This window comes from Pipistrellus hanaki (assembly GCF_964339955.1).
Source record: "Pipistrellus hanaki genome assembly, chromosome: 7".
Lineage (NCBI taxonomy): Eukaryota > Metazoa > Chordata > Mammalia > Chiroptera > Vespertilionidae > Pipistrellus > Pipistrellus hanaki.
In genome coordinates this window covers 81,912,125-81,938,080 of record NC_140509.1, presented here as the reverse complement: position 1 = coordinate 81,938,080, position 25,956 = coordinate 81,912,125, and the positions used below count along the sequence as shown (strand labels likewise).

Below are 25,956 nucleotides of genomic sequence, written 5' to 3'. Positions count from 1 at the left end.
ATTACAAACTGGTGTTTGTGCCACTTACACAGGTTGGAATCAGGAGATTCTTGCATGCTTATGTCTTTCAAACTAACTGATAAAGAGATGACTAAGAGCTCGAATAAACATTCCTAATGTATTCTGCCTCTTTTTTTTTTTTTAAGTTCAAATGTATTCTGTGGTTCCAACATGTAGAACAGAGATTTAGCAATAACCTAGTATACATATATTTTTTAAAAATTTTATTGTTTGAAATATTACTTATAGCATTACTTATGTCTCCTTTCCCCCCATTGACCTCTCCCTGGCCACATACACACACATGCCCTCACCTCCTATTGTCTGTCCATTGGTTAGGCTTATATGCATGCATACAAGTCCTTTGGTTGATTTCTTACCCCCCCCCCCCCAACCTTCCCTTTGAAGTTTGAAAACGAAGCTACTATATTTGAAAATGAAGCTGCTCTGTTTCTTAGTCATAGAATTTTGCCTTCTAGGGTAATGTTATTTTAGGATAGGTAGGTGTTATTATCACAATGTGTTTGATCATCTTAATCAGATTTTTAAATGCTTGACCTGATTCTTGAACCAATGTGCTGGTGTGCCTGGATGACAGACTTTCACAAGGAAGTCCACAGACTTTATATCCACAGAAGTTATAGTTCATACAAGGCTCAGGTCACATGGTCATCCTTTTTGAGGATCCGTATTCTGAAAGCTTCTTGAGCACTCATTACCATATTTACAATTGGAGAGTGATGATTTGGAGCCCTCTAAAGGATTCAGCCTACTTTTTCATCCTTTCTCTCCAGCTTCTCTCCTAGGGGGCCTCTCTCTTAGAGAAGTATTTCTTTCTCATTCCCCAGCCCTTCTTTTTCACTGCTGGAGGCTTTTCAGCAAAATGTTGTCTAATTGGAGCAGCTGAGACTGAGGGTGAATGACAAAGACCTGCCCTTCCCGGAGGTGTTTGCATTCCTGAAATGCTTACTCCACGTTCTACACCGAAGGCAACTCCCTGCTCCAGAATGTGTGGTGAGATGTGTTCTGTGTGGGTGTGCGTCACCAGGAAAACACACCACCACCACATCACCCATTGAATAAGAAGTACCAATGAGCGAAGTGCATGGGATCCCTGTTTTATAGTTTGGGGCATGACATTAATTCTCTCTACCTCTGCTGCCTCTCCTTGGAAGTGACTTCACCCCCTAACAGAAAGTGAGTCACCTTTAGAGAAAGACATCTCTGTAGCTCATCTTCCCAACGGCAGGGGATCTAACAGAGGTGAGCATTATTTCTAACTCTCTGTGGCTAATTGGTTTTGTGACATTGGGCAGGCCAGGAACTCAAACTGCTTCTTATTCCATACAGAGGATCTAATTCTATTATTGTGCTATTCTGAGTTCTCTTTATTTGGTTTATTGCCTTGAAGGCTCTCCAATGTGATTAATTTCTCCAGAAAAACATGTGAAATGAGCAGTTTTACAAGAAGCAAGACATTCACTACTGAAATGAATTGTTTTAACTGCTAAGTAGATTTTTTGTGCATTTTAAATACATATAACAAATGGACCACACCTTAAACCAGGGTAGGGAGAGAATTGAATGAACATGAATTGACAATTGGCAAAAGTACAAAGGTACATTTGTTTGTAGAAATTGGAGTCAAATATAAATGGTAGCTCTAGCTGGTTTGGCTCAGTGGATACAGCTTGGGCCTGAGGACTTAAGTTCAATTCCAGTCAAGGGCACATGCCTGGGTTTGGTCCCCAGTGGGGAGCATGCAGGTGGCAGCCGATCAATGTTTCTCTCTCATCTTTGATATTTCTATCTCTCTTCTCCTTTCCTCTCTGAAACCAATAAAAAGTATATATATATATATATATATATATATATATATATATATATATATATAAATTGTAGTAAAAATTACCTTGGTTATCATACTGGTTATAGTAAAATGCGAAATATTATATAATGACAATATCAACTAGAATCTTAAGGACTGTTATTAAAGTTGCAGACATTTATTTTTAGAAATATAGATTTCTCAAATGCTCAAGGCCAGTGCAAGACTGCGGTTTGAAGATACCCTTTACCCCCACCTTATTAGGAAGTGACTGGGGAGAGTTATTGTACCTACAGAGATGACAATCTCTTTGCAAGGGCACTGTGAAACTTTGTGATGATGCTCAAACTGGCATCAAGTATTTTTAATATCTGCCATGGCTAGTGTTGTTCAGTGGTTAGAGTGTTGGCCTGCAGGCCAAAGGGTCTGGGGTCATGAGCTTGATTCCTTATCAAGAAGAGCACCTGGGTTGTAGGTTTCCCAGCATTCAATATCGCCCAGCATCATTGATGTCTAGAAATCAATGAGGGAAATGTCCTCAGGTGAGGATTAAAAAAAATAAATTTATAACCCATTAAAAATAGCATGTTAGTTGGACATAGCAAGTAAGCAGGGGGCAATTTTAAAGTAAGCCTGAGTCACATATTACTCTTTCCTTTTTAAATTATTTAAGAATATAAAGTGCTGATATTTTCTCTACCAAAAAGAAATCTTCCCTTGGTCATCTAAGTCACTGAAAAGAAAGAATCAAACCCTTACCCACAGCAGTGTGGAGACTGCCATCAGGTGAGCCTGGGCCCAGGGTGCCATGGGCTAACCGGCCTGATACAGAGGGATGCCTAGGAAAGCCCAGTCTCAGGGAGGGATGGACAGAGAGACTCGCCACTCTGGTCGGAAAGCTAGGAGAAGGGCAAAGTCTGTTACCCGACTAAATGGCTCCATTTGCCTGCACGCATCAAAGCCCAATAAGACAGGAGTCTGCAGCAAAGAAAGCGTTATTTTGGGGAAGTGACCACACCGGAGTCACAGGTGAGCTGATGTTCAATGACCTGGCTCCCAGCTGGCTTCCAGGGGATGGGTTGTACAGGGGAGAAATAGTCATGGTAAGAAAGGGAGTTAAGGTCACAGTGAGGGTCAGGGTTTCTGCTGAGCGGCCAACACTAGGATAGGGGTATTGACCAGTGCATCTGGTCCTGATGTCAGCCAGGGCGGTACTTCTTCTGGTTTCACCACTTTGCTGGGCCTGGAGCTGAAACAACTGAGGCCTAGATGTTGTCTCTAGTTTGTCTGAAATCTGTTTCTGTGGTCAACAGACCTGAGTCTTTGTCCCTAAGAGTATTTGGTGCTGATCAGAACCTCACTGTGCTGTGTGGATGTGCAAGGGAGAAGGAGAGGGGTGAGTCTGGTGCTGGAGGAGGCCAGTTGGAATCAAAGGGAAAGAAAGGAATAAAGGTCATATTAAAGAAATGACGTTTCTGCACAGTTACAGGAGTCGGCTCAGAAATCATATTGCTTCTTGAATCTGATTTTTATCTAGTTTTTATTTTTATTTCACAACAGCGCTAAATTAGATACTCACACTGCTTTGCGTGCTTCTCAGATATTGACTCAGGTTATCCTCACAATAATCTTAGGAGGCTGTGATCAGCATCATCCCCATTTTACAGATGAGGAAACTGAGAGGTGGAGAGACATGCCCAGGAGTGGATTTTGGGTGCTTGCTGCACACCACGGTGTCTCAGGGTTTTCCAGCTTGTGGTGCAGATGGTAACTCTCAGGCTCAACTCTGCGTGAGAGCCACCTTGGCAGTCTTGCTGGACAGGTCGCTGATCTGATGCCGTAGATGTGGGGTGGGGCTGTGGAATTTAAATTTCTAACAAGTTCCCAGTTTTAGACTAAAGACATCAAGACAGAAGACAAGATATTATTTCATGTTTCTCCATTGCCTTTGCTTCAGAGAATAATGGAAAAGGTCAATAGTAAGAATGGAGACAAAGAATTCAGTAGAAACATCTGAATAATCTATTCTACATATGTCACCACGGGGGTAGAGAGCAACCCGCTGTTAAAGAGCTTTGATATTTAAAAATCGAGTTGTATGGGTTAGAGAAACAAAAGAATGTACAATTTTATGTTATCTTAAGAAAGGAACAAGTTTCATTATTAAAAAATTAGCATGATTTGGTTAATGTTTAAAATAATACCTAGAAACCAAAAGACGCGTTACAGTGTCACAAAAGCCTAAGAGCTGGTGGGTTGTTTTCCTAACATTGAGGTGATAGCTTTACGTGGTGAAAGGCGCTGGCATAACTGCAGTGGTTTGTGGAATTAATATTTGAGTCAGGCCAAGTCCCGCATGGACAATCCCATCAAGACACCTTGCTCAGAGTGGCCTGTGGTTTCCCTTCCTGCCTGATGGCCATTTGGCATCCTCACCGCTGATCATTCCACTAAGCCTGAGCCTAGAAATGGGAACTTGAGAGATACTGCCAACTGCTCTGTTAACTCTGCTCTTCATATATTGTAATTTGGAAGGTGGTGGATTAGACTGAAACTGCCTCTAAGCCCATATTTTCTGCCCCTGTGCCTCCTTCTCATGACATTTCTTTGTTATGGCTGTTTTGTAACTAGGATTTTTTTTTCTCTCTCCATGTTTACATCATTTCTTCCCCCCCAAAAACAATATCGCCCTTGACAATGCAAAGTGGAAATCACAGGGAAGGTCATGCTGGCTGCTTGCTGTAGCTTGAGAGGAGAGAGCGTGTTATTCTTGAAAAGTCAGCATCCCTATCTTGCCCACGTCTTTCCTACGGGTCTTTCTGTCTTTATGTCCATGAGCTAAGATGCTCCACTCTGGGTTCTCACATGCCCATTACATGTAGTAATAATTTTATTATTACTACAATAAAAGTGAGGCTGCTATCGCCTCCTGGCCTTTACACACATACCAGCACACAACTACCGTATATTGTTGGAGAGGAACACCCCATACTTTTGAGATGTAAAGGAACTACGTTTACAAAGCAGTTAGGTTCAGGATCCCATCTTTTCCCTCTTCTCTCCTTGCTCACCTAGCCCTCCCCCTCCCAAAATCACCCCTCTGCTTAGCCGCTGCCTGGCACACAGTCTGGGTGCGGTAAAACTTTCTTCAGGCCAATGAAGAAACTCAGTCCTCCTGAGGAGCACAAACCCTCTTTAATCTGCCTTTGCACCCCCACCTTTCCTTGCCCTTGGTACTGAGTAGCTGCTTACCCACGGGAAATAAGATTTAAATGAGAAATGTGAAAAAGTAAGAGATGCTAGCTATTTGTAAGTCCGTTGTAGACCATCTCTTATTTTTTCTTCTATTGCGTAGAAGTACGTCTTTCCCTAGAGGTGCCTTTTTACGTTTATTGCAGCAAAGGAAGTGTCTACCTGGGGATTTTTAAGGGATTTAAAGTTAAGCAATCTTTGGTTCATTCCTGTGTGAATACAGGTGAGCCTTTCAAGAACAATAAGGGTGAAGATTCAATGTTGAATGTATTGGTGTTTGGCGGAGAGGAGAATGTGCATAATAGAACATTGTTAAAAACTTAAAAATACCTGTGTGGACAAATGCCAAATGACTGCTAAGTCCACACTTTTCCCTTACTTTTCAGGGCTACACGTGCCATTCTCAAGGGTGACTCACAAGCCCTGGGCTTGCTCTCAAAAGCTGCAGGGTTAATTTACCCCCCAATAATTAATTAAATTACTTGCTTGCCCTAAACGTGTCAAGGTAAGAGAAACATAATGGCTCAGATTTGCTTAGGAAATACGTGCTGGAATGTGTTAAATTTCAGTCAGAGCCCTGATTCTGAGTGTCCAGAAGCAGGTGGAGGCAAAAGGAACCATGGAAATAAATAGCAGGTTCTCCTGGCTTACAGAAACCTTTGAGCTTTCTTGCCTTTGTTCAATGCATCTTTGAGGAACAACATAAAAGAGAGCACAAGTAGCATTTTATGTACCTAAATAATGTAAAACTTCTCCAATATTGTTTGTATGTATTTTTATAAATGCTAAAACTTTCTTTTTTATGAGAGAGAGAGAGAGAGAGAGAGAGAGAGAGAGAGAGAGAGAAGGAGAGAGAGAGAGAGAGAAAGGGAGAGATAAAAAGAAAGAGAGAGTGAAATATCTATTGTTATCCCACTTTTTATGCATTCATTGGTTGATTTTTCTATGTGCCCTGACTGGGGATCGAACCCACAACCTTCGTGTATTGGGATAATGCTCTAATCAACTGAGCTATCCAACCAGGGCTGTGTATACATTCTAAAACCACGTGATTTCCCTGGCAACTTTCTATAATATGTATTTTATATTGTGATTGTAATTTTTATCACGTGTCATAACATTAGGTACTTGGGAAAAATTTCAGCAAGTTCAAAGAACAAATTAGAAATGAACAAGACTGTGTAGATATCAATATGAGACATGTAAATGTTCTAATAATATTGGTCTACAAAAGACTGACTCAATTTCTTTTGCCTAGATTCTAAAATTACAACTTTACTTGTGAATCTAAGATTATCATTTGGGATTTTTAATCATTTGAACATTGTTTTTCAACCAAATAATAAATCCTACAAAGTTACTGAGATTTTAAAAACTAGTGAGACTGCTTGAATTCTTAAATATTGACTTGAAAAGCTGTTAATTTTCCCCCCTAAAAGTGCATCTGAAGCACTTTTCATAAATCGATGTGAAACTGCCTTTGCAGAAACACTGGCGTGGGGATCCGTGCATTTGGTCAGCGAGCAGGGGGCCAGGCTGATGACTGAGAGGAGAGGAAGATGCTTTTGTAGAGGGGCTGCTGAGGGACCCCGGCAGGAGAATGCCCCTAGCAGAGTTGCAAGTTCCCTGGTGACAGCAGTGTTTTGTTTACCTACAAATTGAATTAGGTCAACATCCAACATGTCCTATAGCAGGCGGGATATGAGAAAAACAAACATCAAGACTCCTGGTATGATAAAAGGTACTATTGTTGTTGTCTCCGTGTGTGTATGCATCTGTGTGTGTGTGTGTGTGTGTGTGTGTGTGTGTGTTTATTTTTTTTCTTCTAATATAATTTCATCCTGAATTTCTGGCTATAACGAAATTGGGATTATGTAGAATATATTTTAAAATAACTCTGAGTTTAAAATTATTCCTTCTATTTTATCTGAACATAAGGCCAATGGAGGTGAAATGAATAGAACTGATTTGTGCTCAGGATTGATAGTTTGGTATTTGTAAGAAATTGTTTTTCTGTAAGACATCAGTGCATTATATCTGCCATTTGTGACAGAGTTGACTTTCTTCTTCAAATTAATGAATAAAAATCCTCTTGGAGCCCAAATCTCAAGTAAAAAATTTGTCATAGTCTGTGAATGACTTCATTTTCCTTTTGTACCAGTATTATTGTTTTTAAACTCAAAATTTTAAAGCACATTGGCTTATTTCATATCGTTATGTGAGCATAATGGAATTAATTCAACTTATCTTTAATTGTATTGCTTTCAGAAGTAAAATGTGAGGATGACTCAGAATCCCACCGCTTTACCATATGTTTAGATAGGGGGTGGGGGGGTTGTCAGATACACTAGTTTGCCTCTGGCTCCACGATCATTTTCCTTCAGTGATGGCCCCAAATGTAGTTAGTAACTGAGCCTTCTTTCTTGCTGGAAAGAAATGCAGATAGAGTGATGCACTGAGAACAGCTTGCTCTTGCTGCAGACTGGTGCTTCCCAAAGTGTTTTATATGCTTTACCATGCACTCTTCCAGCTGACTGAAAGCTGCAGTCTGGTGTTTGGTTATTTATAAAAACTCCTAAATCTTATGTGTGTTTCCTTTTTATCTTTATACCAGTATTAGTAACTTTTATTTAGTTCAAATTATTCTGAGTTTCATTGAAATAATTCAGTTTGAACTAAAGTACTTAAAGGTATAATAATTTAAAATACCGGAAAGTGGGGTGGAGAAAGAGAACAGAAAACCTCTTCTGTGTTCCTCAAGGACATAATTAAAATGATCACATAGCAACCAAAATTAATGTAATGTATAGTATATTATTTTATATAATATGTTATATATTCTTTCCCCAAAGATAGAATTACAATAACCACATCAAAAATGACAATGGTTTCTTTCTAAATTGGGAGAGGCTGGATTCTGCTTGTTACTTCTTCCTAAGATTCCTGATCATATCCTCTTCTAGCTCACTTCCCATCGGTTCAAATATGCCAGCCAAGTCCTCCTTTTTCCACGTGTCTGAACTCACTTACCTGCATGGGATTTGAGAAACAGCTGGTTTAGGGAAACAGAGCAATGGGTCTGTGGGAAACTGGGAGAGGTTGTGCCATACCCCAGAACACCCAAATTAAAGTGTTTGCTTAGAACGTTGCTAATGGAAACAAACAACAACAAAAACAAACAAACAAACAAAAAAAAACAAAAAAAAACCAAAACAAAACCCCCACACCATTATGGGCTCAGATCTGGCCACAGGCCAATTTCGGCAACTACTGTTTCTCATTTGTGCAGGCTCCTGGCCAATGATAGGCAGGAGCTGGAAGAAGAACACCGATGCGGGAGGAAGAGTCAGACAGGATGGTTACATGGAGGCCAGTCAGAGGCAGGACCACAGAGCGGCTGCGGAGTCCGCTGGCTGGAGAAATCCAGAGGTGCTGCTGGTCAGCAGGCCCAGAGGGCAGAGGGCAGAGGGCAGAGCTGAGCTCCGTGGGTTGGACTAACAAAGCACAAGAGTCAGGGAGAAGCAGCCAAAGTGGTAGAAAGTGTAGAACGTCGGAGACTCTGAATGGTTGTCCATCTCACGGAAGGTGAAGCCTTTCCTTACCCTTTTCTTCACTTTCTTCTTTGCTGCCACTCCAATCCCGTCCTCAGGAAGGCGCAACAGTGGGCCTTGGGAATGGCTTTCATCGGTGCACAAATGGAGGAGGCAGTGTCCCGTGGTGAGAAGGGTGGGGCAGGCTTTGACTTTGGTGTCAGACAGGTAAGGGGGTATGTTGATTCCCTCCTTATGCCAAGCAAGAGAAGGGAGGTGCCATTCTCTGGGGTTTGCAAGGAGCCCATTTTCAGAGCAGCAGTTAACTCAGTAGCGGATGTGACACACGCAGTGGGGTGCAGCCCAGGTCCTGCCCTTCAGCCCGGGGCCTCTCATTTCCCAGCTGCCCAGAGTGTTGCCTGCTGAAGGCTCACAGCTGAGACCTCCCCAGGACGCATCATCAGAGCCAGGGATCGGCCTCATCCCACTCAGGCCCCCTCCCCAGGGTAGCCCATATCCAGTGAGTGGATGATGGCCGGGGACAAAGTTCTAGCCTTTGCCTCAATTTAGAACAACCCCAAAAGACCATCCGGCCCCAGAGACCTGACTGCCTCTCAGTGCAGCATCGTTCTCTGCCGGAGCCTGCTTCCCTCATGTCTTTAAAAATGTTGTTTGTAAAAGCACATCTCTCCACCCCCACCCCAAACCTCCTGCTGACAAAATTCCTTCTAGACTTTGTCCCTGTGGTAGAGGAGAATGCCAAGGCAGATGCAAATAGAGAGGTGTGGAAGGGAAAATGATTGTGTGCAAGCCCACTTTCATGTGCCCCTGGTTGGATTCTGTTTCCTGCTCTGCGGAGGGTGCTGGAGCAGGGGTGAGGTGGGCGGAGAGTGAGGAATGGAAGAGGTGGGAGAACTGAAGACAGGAGGTCAAGGTGTCACGGGGAGGAGACATCCTTAGAGCTTAGAGCTCAGGAAGGTGGTGGAACATAAGGTCTAGTTTGGAGGTGCCCTCTCTATTGGCTGGGTTCTAGCCACATGGTTGCTCTCGTGGTGTGGCGCAGGGGTCAGAAAGACTTGGCGTGGCTTTGGCACTTCCTTGATGAGACGCTGTATTTCTGAATCTGAGCTGTCTTATCTGTGATTGGGGATCGTGTCAGGGTTGACTATCTCTGGGGTTTGGTCAAGATCAGGTGTGTATCTATCCTGGAAACCCCTACGGGCATTTGGGCATGAGGGGAGAGTGGAGAGGAGTGAGTGAAGGCACAGGCTTTGCAAAGACCCAGAGCCACGTGCTGCCACGCTGTGCCACGCTGTGTCACATTAGGCAAGTTGACTAACCTGATAGCCCCTGCTTCCTTACATGCAAAACCGGGGTGTGGCCTGGGGACACATTTCCTCACAGAGTTCTTGCACAGTTTCAATTAGATGATGTGTGTAATCATGTGGGCAACATTATGACTGCCATATGGTAAGTTCTAAACAGTTATTATCATTAAAAATGAACTTAAAAATAATTTGTTATCATACAACTAAACTTGAACATGAGGTTCCCATGAAATCCCTATGGGACACTCACCTGCTGTGTCATATGACAGTCCCTGCTGTGGCCGGCGTGGCCGCAGGGTCTGTGAGCCAGTGTGTCTTTCCCGAGGAGGAAGGTCACTGATGCCACCCCTCGCCCAGGCTGGAGGGGTCACGGGCTGCAGCCCACAGGTGCCTGTGCGCCGCGGGACGTCCTTGCACACGTTTGCGACGGGAATTTTCCAGCACCAGCTCCTCAGACTCTGTGATTTGACCTTACTGATCAGATTTACTCCTTTTATCATTTCATCTCCATGTCAAATGTAGGAATGTCAACGTTTGAATCACAGCTCTCTTTACACCTTCTTAAGGGGGCATGCACTATAAAATAGAAAAGTGAAATGGTGTCATTTTATTTCTGCTTGGATTTTCAGGAAAATAATAGAGAGAAAAAGAAAATTTTGATTAGAAGGTGAGAATAAGAAAAAAACAAAAACAACAAAATCCCCAAATATGGGATAGCAGTCTTTAACCTGCTTCAGACAAAGGGGAGCAATTTAATGAAAAACTAACAAACAAACAAACAAACAAAAACAACAACACCTGTAGTTTGAAGGCACTCACTGGAGGAAAGTCATATTTATTTGGGTGATAGACTATATGGTTTTAAAAAGCCTCGGCTCAATACTGGAGATAAAATACATCAACGCTGTGGTCAACTACTCTCTCCTCTCCCCCCTATCCAAAAGACACTGCATTTGAGTGACTAAAAGACCAGGATGAAAGCGCAGGTTTATGTTTGAGCAGGGGTTGTACGCAGATGGCATTTCAGGAAATTTTTCAACACCCGCTTCCTGCGGCCGGGCTGGGCTTGCTGAGCTCCAGCCACAGGAGAGATTTCGAAGGGGCTGCGGCTTCCTTGCAACACCAGCAGCAAGGCGCGCTCTGCAGCAGGAGCTGCGTGTGGCAAGCTCGTCCCGCGCTAGCGTGTAGCTCTCCCAAAGGCCTCTGATCGGAAATGATGCTTGCCCAAGGTCAGCTGTCCTTGCTGCTCAGGAGAAATCGCCCATGGAGAAGCAGCAATTTCTCCCCACTGCGATCCCAGCAAATCCTAGGGACTGGCTTGCGTTTTCTGCAAATTCACGTTGCCCCTGGCCTTTCATTCATAGCCCTGGTCTTTCTCTTCATCCACTCATTGGTCCGATCTTACTGTTTCGTCTTTCCTTGCTTTGCATGTACAGACCTCGGGTTGTTTGCTTTTTAAAAAAATTTAATTTATTGATTAAGGTATCTCATATTTGTCCTCAACCCCCCATTCCAATCCCCTCCCCCCTCCCCCCAACTTATGTCTCCAGCCCCCCTATTGTCCTTGAGCACTGGTTAGGCTCATATGTATGCACACAAGTCCTTTGGTTGATTAGGTCCAACCCTCTGCTCTTTTGATTCCTGCTCTCCCCGCTGGGCTTGGAGGAGCCACAGCCACCCTCTGAGCTGGCTCCCCAGCTGGTCAGAGTGGGTGCTGGCCGGCAGGTGGGGCCCAGTGCATTTATTACAGAAATGAGGCAGGTGATCTGCAAGCGAATCAGGTGGGAATGAGATCAGAGTAGGCGTCAGATCTCCCGAACTTGGGCCATGGTTTTGTATGTCTCCAACCCTTATCCCACTTTCTAGATTTCTGACACATGTCCTAACCCCTACTGTGCTTCATCTTCTTGTTAACAACTGTGTTAATGTACCTCCTCTGTCTATTCGGCCACGCGACTTTTGTAGCCTGAGCCCAGTGAGCAGACATGAAAACATACTTCCCATGTGGTAAAGACATAAGGTGTAATCATTAATTCACCATGTGGTCATTTTCTTTCCCAATGTTGTATATCCACAAATAGAGGAAGGAAAATGTGATGGGGAAAACACATTCACAAACTTCTGCCCAAACTATTCAAATTGATTATCTTTTATTTAGATTTAGGAGGTATTGAAGAAGCCACTGGTACGGATTGTCCTACTGGGTTCTGCTGTTTCCACTTTCTCATTATATTTATTGCTTCTTTTCTCTTTATTACAGTTATTGCTCTGCTGTTGGGCACACCTTTACCATTGTACTTAGTATTGTATACATGATTCTTTTATAAAAAATATTTTTTAAATATATTTTTATTGATTTCAGAGAGGAAGGGAGAGGAAAGAGGAATAGAAATATCAATGATGAGAGAGAATCAATTGGCTGCCTCTTGCACGCTCCTTACTGGGAATTGAACCCACAACCTTGGGCATGTGCCCTGACCAGAAATCAAACCGTGACCTCCTGGTTGATAGGTTGATGCTCAACCACTGAGCCACATCAGGATTCTTTCCACAAAAGTTGAAGGGCCAGCTTTGTTTTCTAATTCAGAATCTTTTGAATTTTAGGGATATATGATGGGCATGCCACATACTATGTATCATCTTCAAGCAGTTTGTAATCACAGTCATTAATATTTCTGCAGAGAAAAGTATGAATTTTAACAGTAAGTGGGATAAAGATTATAAACAACCTCTTCTCAATTCTTTTTCCCTTCAAATGATTTTATTAAAATGTTCTGAAATTGAGGCTACTTAAGTATCCAAGGCTGGTGCTCCTCTCGCCCACATCCCCATACATACCTAATTAAAATTCTCATTTAAAGAAAGCATTTTTCGTGCTGTTGTATTTATAAGGAATAACCCCTTGCCGGGTCGCTGCCTGGTATATTGTCTGACCCATGTGTCCTTAGAAAACCAGACAATTTAACTACCTCCCAACCAAACATTCATTGAAGATTTTGACTGACTGGCATGTATGGTATGCTTTTTCTGGTCTGATAGTGATAAAATTAAAATGTTATGGAGAAATGACTCAACTATATTTTTAACTAACAATAATCAACTGAAGCTGGTCAGCTATTTCTTCTTTGAGTTTTTAAAGTTCTGAAAATATTCTAAAGGTTCAGAATAGTAAAATAAACCAAGCACAATATGAGGATATCCGCACCCTCTCCCCTCCCACCCACTCCTCACCACGTAGCACCAAACTTTCCAGATTTGAATGACAGCGTATCCTAGGCACCACAGGGTATTTCATTCCTATTGGAAAAAACATGGAATTTCTGTATAATCTTTCAGCAACGGTCATAGACTTACCGTGCTGTGGTATTTCTTAAAATAAATATATATCTTTAGATAAAGATTTTTGCCCCAATAAATATATAAACTGTGGAAATAATCCAGTTTGATAATAACTTTTTGAAATAGTTAATTAGACAATAATAATTCAAAGGAAACATATACAAATTTTCTGGCTTCCCCTGAATTGAGTTTGCCAGACTAGCTGAGATAGAAGGTCCATCTGAATTCTTCTTCACATCAACTCTTGTCCTCCTGTTTTCTTCATGATGGTTTTAGGGCAGTGACTTAGGACATCTAAAAAAAGGGGATAAAAAGAGCTGCAAGATTTCTAAAGGCTGAGAATTACTAGTAGATGACGGAAAGTTTTTTCTGTTACATTATTGATCAAAGGGAGCACAACACAAGATCAGATTCAAGGAGAGGGGAAATTCCATTCTACTGTTTGATGAGGCGAAGGGCAAAGCCACATTGCAAAGGATGATACAGATTGGGACCAGAGAACTTTGTGGCCATAATTTTAAATTTGTTCTCTGGTCACCATTTTACGTATCCTTTCTACATCAAAACATAGGCATCTCCTCTCAAGACATCAAAAGTCTCATCCAATTATGGCACCAAGCTCCAAGTTCAGTATCATGTGGTCTGCATCTGGTCCAGGTACGGACGAGGCTCCTCACTGTGATTTCCCCCAGTCTCCAGGCTTGTAAACTTAAAGCTGAAATGACTGCTCCCTACTGACCCGGCATGCACTGACGAGACCAGGAGAGTAGCCATTTCAGTAGATGCTCCCTTCCAAAGAAGGGAGGAGTGAAAAGGAGGTAGCCATCATGATCCAAAGTAACTCTGAAATCCAGCCTGGCACATGCAGCCAGCTCCTTTAATCCAGGGGCAAGACTTTATCTTTCTGACTAGAGGCCTGATGCCTGAAATTTGTGCAAGAGTTGGCTTGCCTTCTCCTAGCTACTAGTATTGGCTTCCCTCTGACACCCAGGACCTGGGCTTCCCTCGCAGCTCTGGCTTCATCTGGAAGGTCGTTCGGAAAGACGTCTGGTCTAATTAGCATATTACACTTTTATTATTATAGATAAGAAGTGGCTCCTGTTTGTGGCTTATAGCTGTGTTTTTTTTTTTTCTTTTCTTTAAAAAAATATATATATATTTTATTGATTTTTTACAGAGAGGAAGGGAGAGGGAGAGAGAGTTAGAAACATCAATGAGAGAGAAACATCAACCAGCTGCCTCTTGCACACCCCCTACCAGGGATGTGCCCACAACCAATGTACATGCCCTTGACCGGAATCGAACCTGGGACCTTTCAGTCCGCAGACTGACGCTCTACCACTGAGCCAAACCAGTTTCGGCTGTGGCTGATAGTTTTGTTAGGCTTCTTCCTAGCCACAAAAATGTCTGGTTCCCAAGTCGTCTCCTCATTTGAAACTGGCCTGTCCCTTAGTCCAAGCTGGTGGTGTTTTTACTTAACAAATTAGTTGGCTTCCTTAAAATCTGCTTGGAGTACATTCTGTGCCCCCCAAACCTGAAGTTTAAAACAAACTTTGAACCACACGTGGAACTGCTATGGGCAATGCTCTTAAGATTCTTAGATGCTGGTTTGTCTAGTTGAAAAGTTCAGCAAGGCACTACCTTAATTCTTTAGAGTTCTTAACAAAGAGCCTACAGTTACACCCATGATTTATTGCTACCTCAAGTCTATTTTTTACTTTGTAGATCTTTTTCCACAAGAAACTGGAAATAACAGACCATCATATTTTCTAATCTACCACATCAGAGGTTTCCTCTCAATTTTACTCTCAAATTTAGGAGGTTTTTTTTTTTTTTTTTTTTTTTTTTTTTTTTTTTTTTAGTTTATCTCTTAGTTTTCCAGTCTTTTATAAGATGCCAATTGACCTTTCATTATTGTCTTTAAAATATATTTTTATTGACCACAGGGAGGAAGGAAGAAGGAAAGAGATAGAAACATCAATGATGAAAGAGAATCATTGATTGGCTGTTCTCTGCACATCCCATACTGGGGATCAAGCTTGCAACCCAGGCATGTCCCCTGCCTAGGAATTGAACCATGACCTTCTATTTTATAGGTTGACCCTCAACCACTGAGCCACATCAGCCAGGTACCAGTTGACCCTTTCAGCGTTCTGCAGGGAAATCTCTCTAGCCAGAATCACCAGTTCAGGTTATTGCAGATGACAGAATATCTATATATAAGAAAGGCTACATGACTGACCAAACATCCATCCAATCATCCAACCGACCAACCGGCTGGTACATATAATGTGCACTGGAAATTTAAAAATAAACGTTGACTCATGCATGCATGAGACATATAAAGCTCTTGCTGACACCAATCATACACATGTATTTTGATCAGTCATTGTTGATCATGAATTTGGCTGTTTTTGGTGACATTTCTATCATAGAGAAAGGGCGAATAGCAACATTAAAATATTTCTTCTAATTAATTTCCTTTCAATGTGCATGAATCCATGCACTGGGTCACTAGTATATACATGAGATACCTGTGGCTCTTTCTCTAATCTTCTCTAGCCGTGCCTCACTGTTCTTCCAGCCTCCACTAACAGTCTCAGTGTCCTCCAGCCTCCTTCTTCACCAGGTCCCAAGGCCAACACCACTGTTAAAGCAGCACCACACTCTCAGTAGCAATATCTGTTTCACTCAGCATTTGCCACACCACCACCGGAACTGAGTGGCTGGCAATATAACACATTGAAGTTCCTCACGTCTCTGTGAGCGGGCTGTGCCTGCGCTCACTGGTGTGGCTGCATTCCGCTGGAGCATCAGAAGGGCTGTCAGCTGGTGTTGGCTGCCACCTGGGGGAGGGGTCAGTTCTCCTCCAAGTAACTTCTTTCCTTTGTGGTGGTCTCAGGGCAGAGCTTCAATAGAGCCAAAATGGGGCTCCAGACTTACAGAGACCTGACCTCAGAAGTGTCGTATAATCAATCCCTTTAACCACATTATTTGTCAAAGCAAGTCTCCAGGCCAGCCCAAGCTCACGGGGTGGAGAAATTGACTACATCCTGGTAGGAGAGGCAGCAAAGTGAAATGTCAAAGGATGTGCTGACCAGGCCAGGAGGAATTTGTGGACATATTTTGTAATCCAGTCACAGTCTGGTCCTATGCATTTGTTTCCATCCATTGTTTAATTTAAAAAACTAAACACTGGGTAATTGTAAACTGCTTATTTAATTATTTCATTACATTAAAATATTCAGTATACCTTAAATCCTACTCATGTCTGACAAAATTAGTGACTGAGTTCAGTAATTATAGCTCTATAATTAGGATCATTTAATTCTGATCCCAAAACAACCATTTAACTTGGGCCCTCTGATTGTGGCTGTTATTTAATTAATGATAATTACATTGTCACCTATGTTCTTATTGTGTTTTTTAATTTTCTTTGTAGCAACATCATTTTGTTGCATCAAAAATTTTAATCTCTATATTTCTATTTTTAAATCCTTCCCAGTGTTGTTTTTTGTTTGTTTGTTTTTGTTGTTGTTGTTGTTGTTTTTAGATGAATCCATCTGCATCAAAAATGGCATAAAGTTTACTTTATTAGGTACCATTAGGAACAATATGATTGTAAATGTATGATTTTTCAAAATTTACATTTTCAGGTAATTGAAATCTTCAAGATTTTCTTTAAGCCATTATTGTCATTAAAGCTCCTAAAGTGTATAATAATAATCTGCAAAATAAGAAAGTTAATCATAACCTATTGCAAACTGAATGTACCAATTAAAAATAAATGTAGCAATACATGATCCCCTAATACCAATATATGATGCCCCCAATTTCAGACTTAACAACTATGTCTACTTACTTAAACAGTCTTTTTTTTGTATGTATTTATACATTTGAGATGTTATTGAAATCTGTATTTTGTTTGTCATGATTATTTATGGTTCTGATAAAAATATACCATCTTTATATCCATGCCCATATATGAAATGTTATATCCCTCTGATATAAATTCTTATTGAAGAATTTGTTAAGTATATTGAAATATGTTAATTTCAATTACGGTTAGCATTTTTGAAAACACCATATGTTAAAAGGGTACTTATGGGCAAGTATTTTTTAAAAATTAATTTAGTAATTATATTTAAAAGCTTGTTGCCATAGTATTCTCCTTTAGTTTTATGTTATATACTAGAGGCCAGGTGCACAGATTTGTGCAGTGGTGGGGTCCCTTAGCCTGGTCTGAGGCTCTCCAACATCCCCTTAGGGGTACCAAGTTGCAAGAGGGTGAAGGTCAGGCCGAGGGACCTACCAATGTAAATATATATGTAGTAAATGTGGTAAAATGAAAATACCATAACATACTAGTATTTCTAGGCAGCAAATTTTTCATGATTGATTGCAAAGGCTCCAAACAACCCAGGTCACCTTTTACTGCAGGGGTCCTCAAACTTTTTAAAGTGGGGGCCAGATCACGGTCCCTCAGAGAGCTGGAGGGCCGGACTATATGAACTACTAATTCCTACTGTAACACCTCGGCTGCGCTCACTGCCCAAAAAACCTGGCGGTCCGGATCAGATTCCTCTACGGGCCGCATGTGACCCGCGGGCCGTAGTTTGAAGACCCCTGTTTTACTGTATCTCTGCGCTTCCAGGTGCATGAGTAAGTCACCCAGGCGCAAACCACAGCTGTGAGAAATCAGCAAGTCACTATTAGTTATGACTCAGCAGGAGGAAAACTGGTAACTATAATTAGGTGTGACAATTTTTTAACAGTCAAATTTAATCACCCTTTTTAAGTTGGTTTCATTCCTGCATGTGTCATGACCTTGTCCTAAAATGTCAAAATATTGAGAAAATATATAAACACAGCAAAGAAATATAGAAATTGAATCTCAGAGTCAGCTCCCTTTATTTCTCACCATTTTTAGAGAGGGATATTGACTTGGAATTTGGGGAGTCTTTCTTTGTAAAAAAATCTTTATTGTTAAAAGTATTATATATGTCCCTCCTTTCCCCCCATTAACCTCTTCCAATCCAGCCCCTGCCCCCTACCCCAGGCCTTCACCACTGTATTGTTGGTGTCCATGGGTTATGCATATATGCATACAAATTCAATGGTTGATCTCTTCCCACCCACCCATCCTCCCCTGCCTTCCCTCTGACAATGAGTGGATTAGACAGATAATGATTATTTATATATATAAAAAGCCAGCAGCCAGAATGCTGTAACAAACAGAACGACCATTCACGATAATGCCCACTGCCACCAGCTAATAGGCCTGATTGTAGGTGGAGCTAGCCAACCAACCTCCTACAGACCCTCACCCAGCTGGCCCCAGCCCTAATCTCCTCCCTTACCCCAATAGGGGGCAGGGTTGGCCCTCCAACCCCTGTAGGCCCTCCTCCCTGCCTGACCCCACCACAGATTGGCCCTTTACCCCAATTAGGGGCAGGACCAGCTGGCCAACTGCCTCTCCCCCTGGCTGGCCTTGTCCACAGTGGGCCCCCACCACTCCGATAGGCTCATGGCCCCTCCCCCAGCAAGCTCCACCCCCAATCAACCCCCCACTCCAATTAGGGGCTGGGCCAGCCAGCAAACCACCTGAAGCCCCTCCCCCCCAGCTGGCCCTGCCCTGATAGGTCCCTCCCACCAATCAGAGGTGGGGCTGGCCAGCCAATACCCAGGACCCCTACTCCTCCCCCCCTACCCAGCCTGAACCTGATTGGGGTGGGCCAACTGGCCAACCTCATGCCATCTCCATCTCCCAGTAGGACTAGCCCCAATCTGCCCAGATCAGGGCCAGACTGGCCAGAACCCATCTGTGCACAAATTTATGCAATGGGCCTCTAGTTTCTTATAATAACAACATTAACCCAGGACCATGTGCATGCACTAGTCTTCCTACATAGACTTCTCTCAAGGACCAGCCTCCAAGTCCTGAGGTCTGTAGGGCAATCCACTTTGGAAGCAGAACCAGTGATGAGAGCCTCAAGGGTGAAACACCTAGACAACTTCCATAGCTAGAGCCACCCATCCCCCGACACTACACACTTTTAAAAGATAAAATAATATTATGATGACTTCCAGAGTTCTACAACTATGAGTTTTTTTCATGATATAACTACATGTCATATTAATTAGATTTTTTTTTCCCTTCTAGATGAGCAAGAGATAGTACAAAAACGAACTTTCACAAAATGGATCAACTCTCATCTGGCCAAGGTAAAGGAAACTACCAGAGTTCTGTGTTTACCTAGTTTGAGCCCATAAATCATTAAATGTACAGTATAAAGTCGTGCTGCTTTTTCTTTTCCTGTAGTCGCCATTACTAATCAGTGATATTGTCAACCCCATGAGTTTAACTGTTGCCTACGTATAGCACTTGCTCACATTGCCTCTGGGAGAAGTGAAAGAATGCCTAGAGCCAAGAGCAGCTATTCATGTCAATTCAAGGAATACTGAAATAGTCCTCCAGTTATTTCTCCTGTCCTAATAATGTGTGCCATATGAAAAGAATTGGTGCTGGATTTTATTTTTTGTGTTTGTTTCAAGAAAGTACAATAGCAAGGAGTGGTCTGCCCTGAGCAAAGAATTCTATCTGAGGAGGTTATACTAGTGTCTCTAATGCTTTGATAAGAAGTACCCAAGTAACTGTTGTGGCAGGACACTAAAAGGGCTAATTCCAAGATTATTGAAACTGACATTATGTTGTATCAGTGTCTGTATTTGTACAGTGTAATGACTGAACATAAACACTGATATCCAAATTCCAATGCAGCTATTATTATAAAAAAACTAGAGGCCCAATGCACGAAATTCATGCAAGGGGCTCAGCCTTCACAGCTGTGGCTTGCCTAAGCCCCTGAAGCCCTGGCTTCATCCAAAAGGTTGTTCGGTTGTCTGGTCTAATTAGCATATTATGCTTTTATTATTATAGATTAATCTCTTATCTTGCTGATGAAAAATATGCAAACAAAAAAAATCATTGCATTTGTAAAAATAAAAACAGACGATGGGACAATTGTCTGACTTGAGTGAGAGGGTCCTTTGGCTGAGAGCTGTACCTACAGTGTTTAAGGCATAAACCTATGAGCAGTTTTGATAAGCGATTTCCCCAAAGTTTCTTTTATGGTTTAGAAGCAAACAAAACATGGCAGTGTGTTTCAGTCCAACTATACAAATTAGCTGCTTACTGTGGTGTCTCTAAGAGGCTTTGGTGACAGAAAAAATGTTAGTAAGACACTTTCCCAGGCCTTGGAAAGCTCACAGTCCAACCAAGATTGAAGACAAGAACAATGTGTCTAATACTTTGATAACTGGGATTGTCTCTCCTGCAATCCCTTTCTAAAAACCATGTGGTGAGAGGGAATTCTCTGGCTCAGGGTGCACCCAGCTTCTACCCTATTAACGCAGTAGATGCCTCTCATTTTCTCAGGTCCTGGCTGGGGCCGGCAGCCATCACTTACATACAGAATTCACATCCGCTGGGAAGGTTACTTCTTTCTTATGTGAAAATACAGTTGTTTTTTTCATATTGTTAGATTATATGCTAATTGTAAATAATATTAACAATATGCCTCTTACACGTGTAAAGAAAGTAAAAATCATCTCAAATCTTACAATCCTGATAGGGCCATCACTAACATATTAATAGCCACTTTTCTACACAGGGACACACAATTTCACAAAAAGTGGATTTATAGGATAGTGACCTGTATGCCTCTGTTTCATGCAGCACGTCTCTCCATGTCAATAGCCACAGAGCTACCTAGCCATTTTAATGGATGAATAATTTTATTATAAAGATGTAAGTTATAAGTCACAAAGTACTCAGTAGCCTATCGGTGGTCATTTATGTGGTTTCTAGTTGTTTGGTAATTTACAGAACCCTACATTGAAAGTCCTCAAGCCTTTATCTCTGAACACATGTGTGATTTTTCTTAGGATAAACTTCTAGAAGTGGGTGTCTAGTCAATTAATACATGCCAAGAGCTTATGTGAATGCCCATTTCCTTACACTGGTAACAGACTTTAGAGATACAGTGTTTTCTAATCTGATTGGTGAATATAATTTTTAATTTTGTTTTAAGTAAGGTTGAATACCTTTGTGAATGTTTTTAAAGTAAAATTCTTGGGATACACTTATCTATTATGCACCGAATACTTAAATAGAAGGGGAAGTCTGAATATATGCCATGCCATACAGTGTGTGGAGGGCGTTTGTGGAGCAATTACCTTCCAAGAGTTTGTTTTCAAGTCTGTTTGGTAATTGCTGCTTTATCACTGTTTCAAGTCGCTTTACACAGTGATGTGGAAACTGGCTATTGCACGAGGCTTTACCTATGTGTGTTGTTTTTTCTGGTTTCTTCCAACCCTGCTCTGTACCTCGCCCCTATAATTTTCCACCTAATATCTAAGCCCTCCCTTTCCTGCGGAGTTCAAGCCTCTTTCATTTGTGAGGCATCTCTGACCACCCGTGAGAGTGCGCGCCTGTCCCCCAGCACATGCTCTGAGGATGTTAGCAGTTTCCCTACAGCCCCTCCCAGGCCACCCCCCTCCTTTCCTTGGGCTTTCTGCCTCTGGTGCAGGAGGATCTGAAATCTCTGCCCCAGTCCAGGATCCGCAGCTAGGTGAGGCTCAGCATGCCTTAGATTATCTGGTACTGTTCCCTCTCTCAGCTTCCCAGGAACTTGGTGAATCACGGAGGCATGTGCTAATTCTTGGAATTTCTTTTAAGTCCCAATAGCCCTAAGCACAGTGCTGAGTGCCATACAGAGCTGTTTGGTAAAACAACAGCTCAGAGTCTGCACCTGCTCTTGATGTTTTTATAATAGTAAATGCATGTCTGGGGAGAAAAAGGAACAGTGCATCTGGCGCTGTGCTATGTACCTCATACGGGCTATTTTACAGCCCTCATCTCCATAGCCTGCTGCTGCTCAGATTTTAATCCAGACAGGAATCTAAAGTCCATGTGGTTTTTCCTCCTTTGCACATTTTTGCATCTATTGTATTATTTTTAAAGACCAAGAAAATTATGACTTCCACAATTTAACCCTAATGTGATTGAGTGTGTTTTCTTTTTAAGTATATTTTATCGATTTTTTACAGAAAGGGGAGAGGGATAAAGAGCTAGAAACATTGATGAGAAAGAAACATCGATCAGCCCCCACCTGCACACCTCTTACTGGGGATGTGCTTGCAACCAAGGTACATGTCCTTGACTGGAATCAAACCTGGGCCTTTCGGTCTACAGGCCGACACTCTATCCACTGAGCCAAACCAGCTATGGCTGATTGAGTGTTTTTGTTCTTTTTTTTTTTTTTTCTTTCTGCACTGGTGACTTTGTCTTTCCTGAATTACCTGGAAAACTGAAAACGGAAGCAGAACAAGGATCCTAACATTTGTTATCCTGAGCTTATTTATACTGATGCTGTGGTATCTTGTCAAACACAGCCAAACCCACAAATCCACTGGACAGCACTCTCCTTTCCTGACTCGCTTAGATTGCAAAAACATTCCGAAGATCAAATTTGACCCCGTTGCTCTTCCTGGGCTGTTGACAGTTTTAGGACAGCTATAGAGTTGAGCTTTATGTCTTCATCTGTCCCAGCAGCTGGTCACATGACCCCCTAGTGATTCCTCTCTCTCTTCCCCAGCTTTTGCCCACCTTCATCCCTGAGTTTCTATTTACAGCCCTATTTCTTTCTCATCCCGCCCCCATCTCTGTCCCCTGCCTGTCCATCTCTAACTCTCCCATGCTGTCTCCTCCTCCATGACAAGACTACTCAACCTTTCTGCCTCTATCTCCATCTCCTCATGCCCATTTTTATCCTCATTTTCATCGCTATTCCTGTCTGTCACCTGCACCTCCAAGCACATGGGCCTTCTAGGCTTCATGGTCTCATGGAGGTCATACTTGCACACTTGCACATGCAGGGAAGCATGCACTGGCCTTCCCACTGTGGTGCGCTTGCTTCCTTCTGAGAATGATCATCTCTCTCCTGCAACAGAAACAAGGCCAATTTCATGTCTTTGATTCAGTATCTGGACCACGACATCCTGTCGCTTTTCCTGCTGTCCCTGTGAGGAGACTTGCTTCACAACCTCATCTACACCTAGTTACCTTCCAAAGGCCCCACTTCAAATCACCACCATGGACAGGGGGCGAGGGGGGGGGGGGGCTGTAAGGCTTCCACATTTGGATTGAGAGACACACATTCAGTATGTAGCAGGCTGGTTTGTAGCTCTTGAGGATTTTTTCCCCAAAACTTATAAGATAGAGACCAGTACTCAGACCTGTGATGACTTCTCTCCGCTTTCCTAGTAAATGCTTCCTTGTGTGATAATGAATGCCGATTGTACATAGTTCTGTGCTTTGGAATTATTTCAGATAATCTCATAAGCAAACCATTTAAAAGAGTTAAACTGCATTTTATTCCTTGATTGTGGTATTTTTCTCTTACAATTTTCTGTTGGCATCTACCAATCAAGGTCAGAAAATGACCCATCTCAAGAATATTTTTATGCTGGTACTCAGGATATTAGTCCTAAATCGCCTATTACTTATGCTATGTAACACAAGTTATTTCATCTCTAAAAGTAAGAAAAGAGAAAAATGCTATATTGGCAGGAAAGAAAACACGTGAGAGTTTCCACTCTTCCAGAATGCAGGCTGTAAACCTTTTGTAGGGTCTCCGTGTCTGAGAGCTTTAGCATAATAGTCCTGGGAATTCTAGTGGATTTAATCTAGAATGATAAACCATTTCATCCTAAATTTTGTGATCATGTCTTGCTATTACAATACTTCCTTTAAAAATTTAAGCAAACTAAAATACTTTTTTTTTGTTAATCCTCACCCCAGGATATTTTCCCATTGATTTTTAGAGAGAGTGGAAGGGAAGATGGGGAGACAGAGAGAGAGAAATAAAGATATGAGCGAGACACATCAATTGGTTGGTTGCCTTCTGCACATATTCCAACTAGGGCTGGGGATCGAGCCTGTGACTGAGGTATGTGCCCTTGACTGGAATTGAGCCCGGGAACCTGCAGTCCACAAGCTAATGCTCTACCCACTGAGCCAAACCATCTAAGGCACAAATACTTCTTTAAATTTTCTTTAAATTTTTAAACAATTAAATTTATTGGAGTGACAATGATTAATAATTTTATATGGCTTACAAGTATACATTTCTATGATACATCATCTGTATGTTGCTTTGGGTAGTGGGCACACAAATGCAAGTATACTTTTATTTTAAAGGGCAATTTAAAAGACTCATTTAGAAAGTTTTTATCTGTTTTCTCAAAATCTTCTTTGGAAACTGGCCAGTGGATGAAAGTGGGAGGGTATTTATGGGAAATTTTTATTTTTGTTCTTATCTGCTTTCTCAGTTGCTAACTAATAAACTATTTCTAATTAAAATTATTAACTCTTTTACTAATGACTTTTATTCTATTGAAACAGCTATCTATGAATATTATGACAGCAATATGAAGATAGGGTGGAAATAAAAGAGCAATCTGTTTGCAAAAATATGCTTTGCTGAAAACAAAAATCTTATACAAGTAGAAAGAAAAATAAGAACTTTCTATGTTTTTGTGCCATTGTTAGTACACATGTAGACTATTCAACATTGTGGATACAATTATCAGTTCATTTTGGGGGGTTTGCTTTGTTTTCAAATAGAAGCCTCTACGATTCTGCAATTGTACAAAACATTGTAAATCACAAATTGTTAATATAACATAACAATAACAAAAATGAAAGGGTTATTTTTATTTTATAATTCCTTTCAGAAAAGGGCTTCATATTTAGATAAGAACCCTATAATTTTTTTCCTTTTCAAGAAGAAACCTGAGCCCTGGCCAGTGTGGCTCAGTGATTAGAGTGTTGGCTGTGCACAGAAGGGTTGCAGGTTCAATCCTCAGTCCTTTTGGGACCAATCAACATGTCTCACTCACATCAATGATTCTCTCCCTCTCCCTCTCCTTTTCCCTCTCCTTCTTCCTCTCCCTCTCCATTTCCCTCTCCCTCTCTCTCATCCTCTCCCTCTCCCTCTTCTTCTCTCCTTTCCCCTCTCCTTCCCCCTTCCCTCTTCCTTTCTCCCTCTTCCTCCCTCTCTCCCTCTTCCTCTCTCCCTCTCCCTCTGTCTTTCACTTCCTTTCACTGTCTCTAAAAACAATGGAAAAAATATCCTCCCGTGAGGATTAACAAACAGAAAGAGGAAGAAGAAACCTGAATCTTTCTGTTCTGTTTGCTCTGTCAATAAAAGCAGGTGTAGTATTGTTTTTCAATTCTCCCAATATTGATTTTGAGTAATGGCTTTTCATGGGGAGGTCCTCATTCAGCTCCAGTTTGTCATCTGTCATTGATAAAAATGTTTCTGAATCTCGGCCATTTGTTAACTCTTCCCATGTTCCAATTACTGCACTTTATCAGTTTTATCTTTTATTTTCCTTAATCTTAATGGAAATAATCAAATATAAGTATTATTTCCACCATTTTCCAAATTATGAAGTTGAAGTTTAGAGTTCATTATTAATCTTAAAGTCACATAACAGGTGTGTGAAAAACCCAATCCCAGGATTCCTAAGCTTGGGCACTAACCACTGTGATACACTCCCAGGAGGCATTTGTTTATTCAGCTCTTCATGCAGCAGATACTTTTCAAGCACC

The 25,956-nt window shown here is 41.7% G+C and overlaps 1 protein-coding gene across 1 annotated transcript in view; it reads left to right on the top strand.

The window, feature by feature from the left end:
* SYNE1 (spectrin repeat containing nuclear envelope protein 1) overlaps nt 1-25,956 on the top strand; it is a 359,148-nt gene that overhangs the window by 40,554 nt on the left and 292,638 nt on the right. Inside the window, exon 3 of the mRNA XM_084890175.1 lies at nt 19,441-19,502. Within this exon, the coding sequence (XP_084746301.1) occupies nt 19,441-19,502 (62 nt within the window). The remainder of the gene's footprint in view (nt 1-19,440; nt 19,503-25,956) is intronic.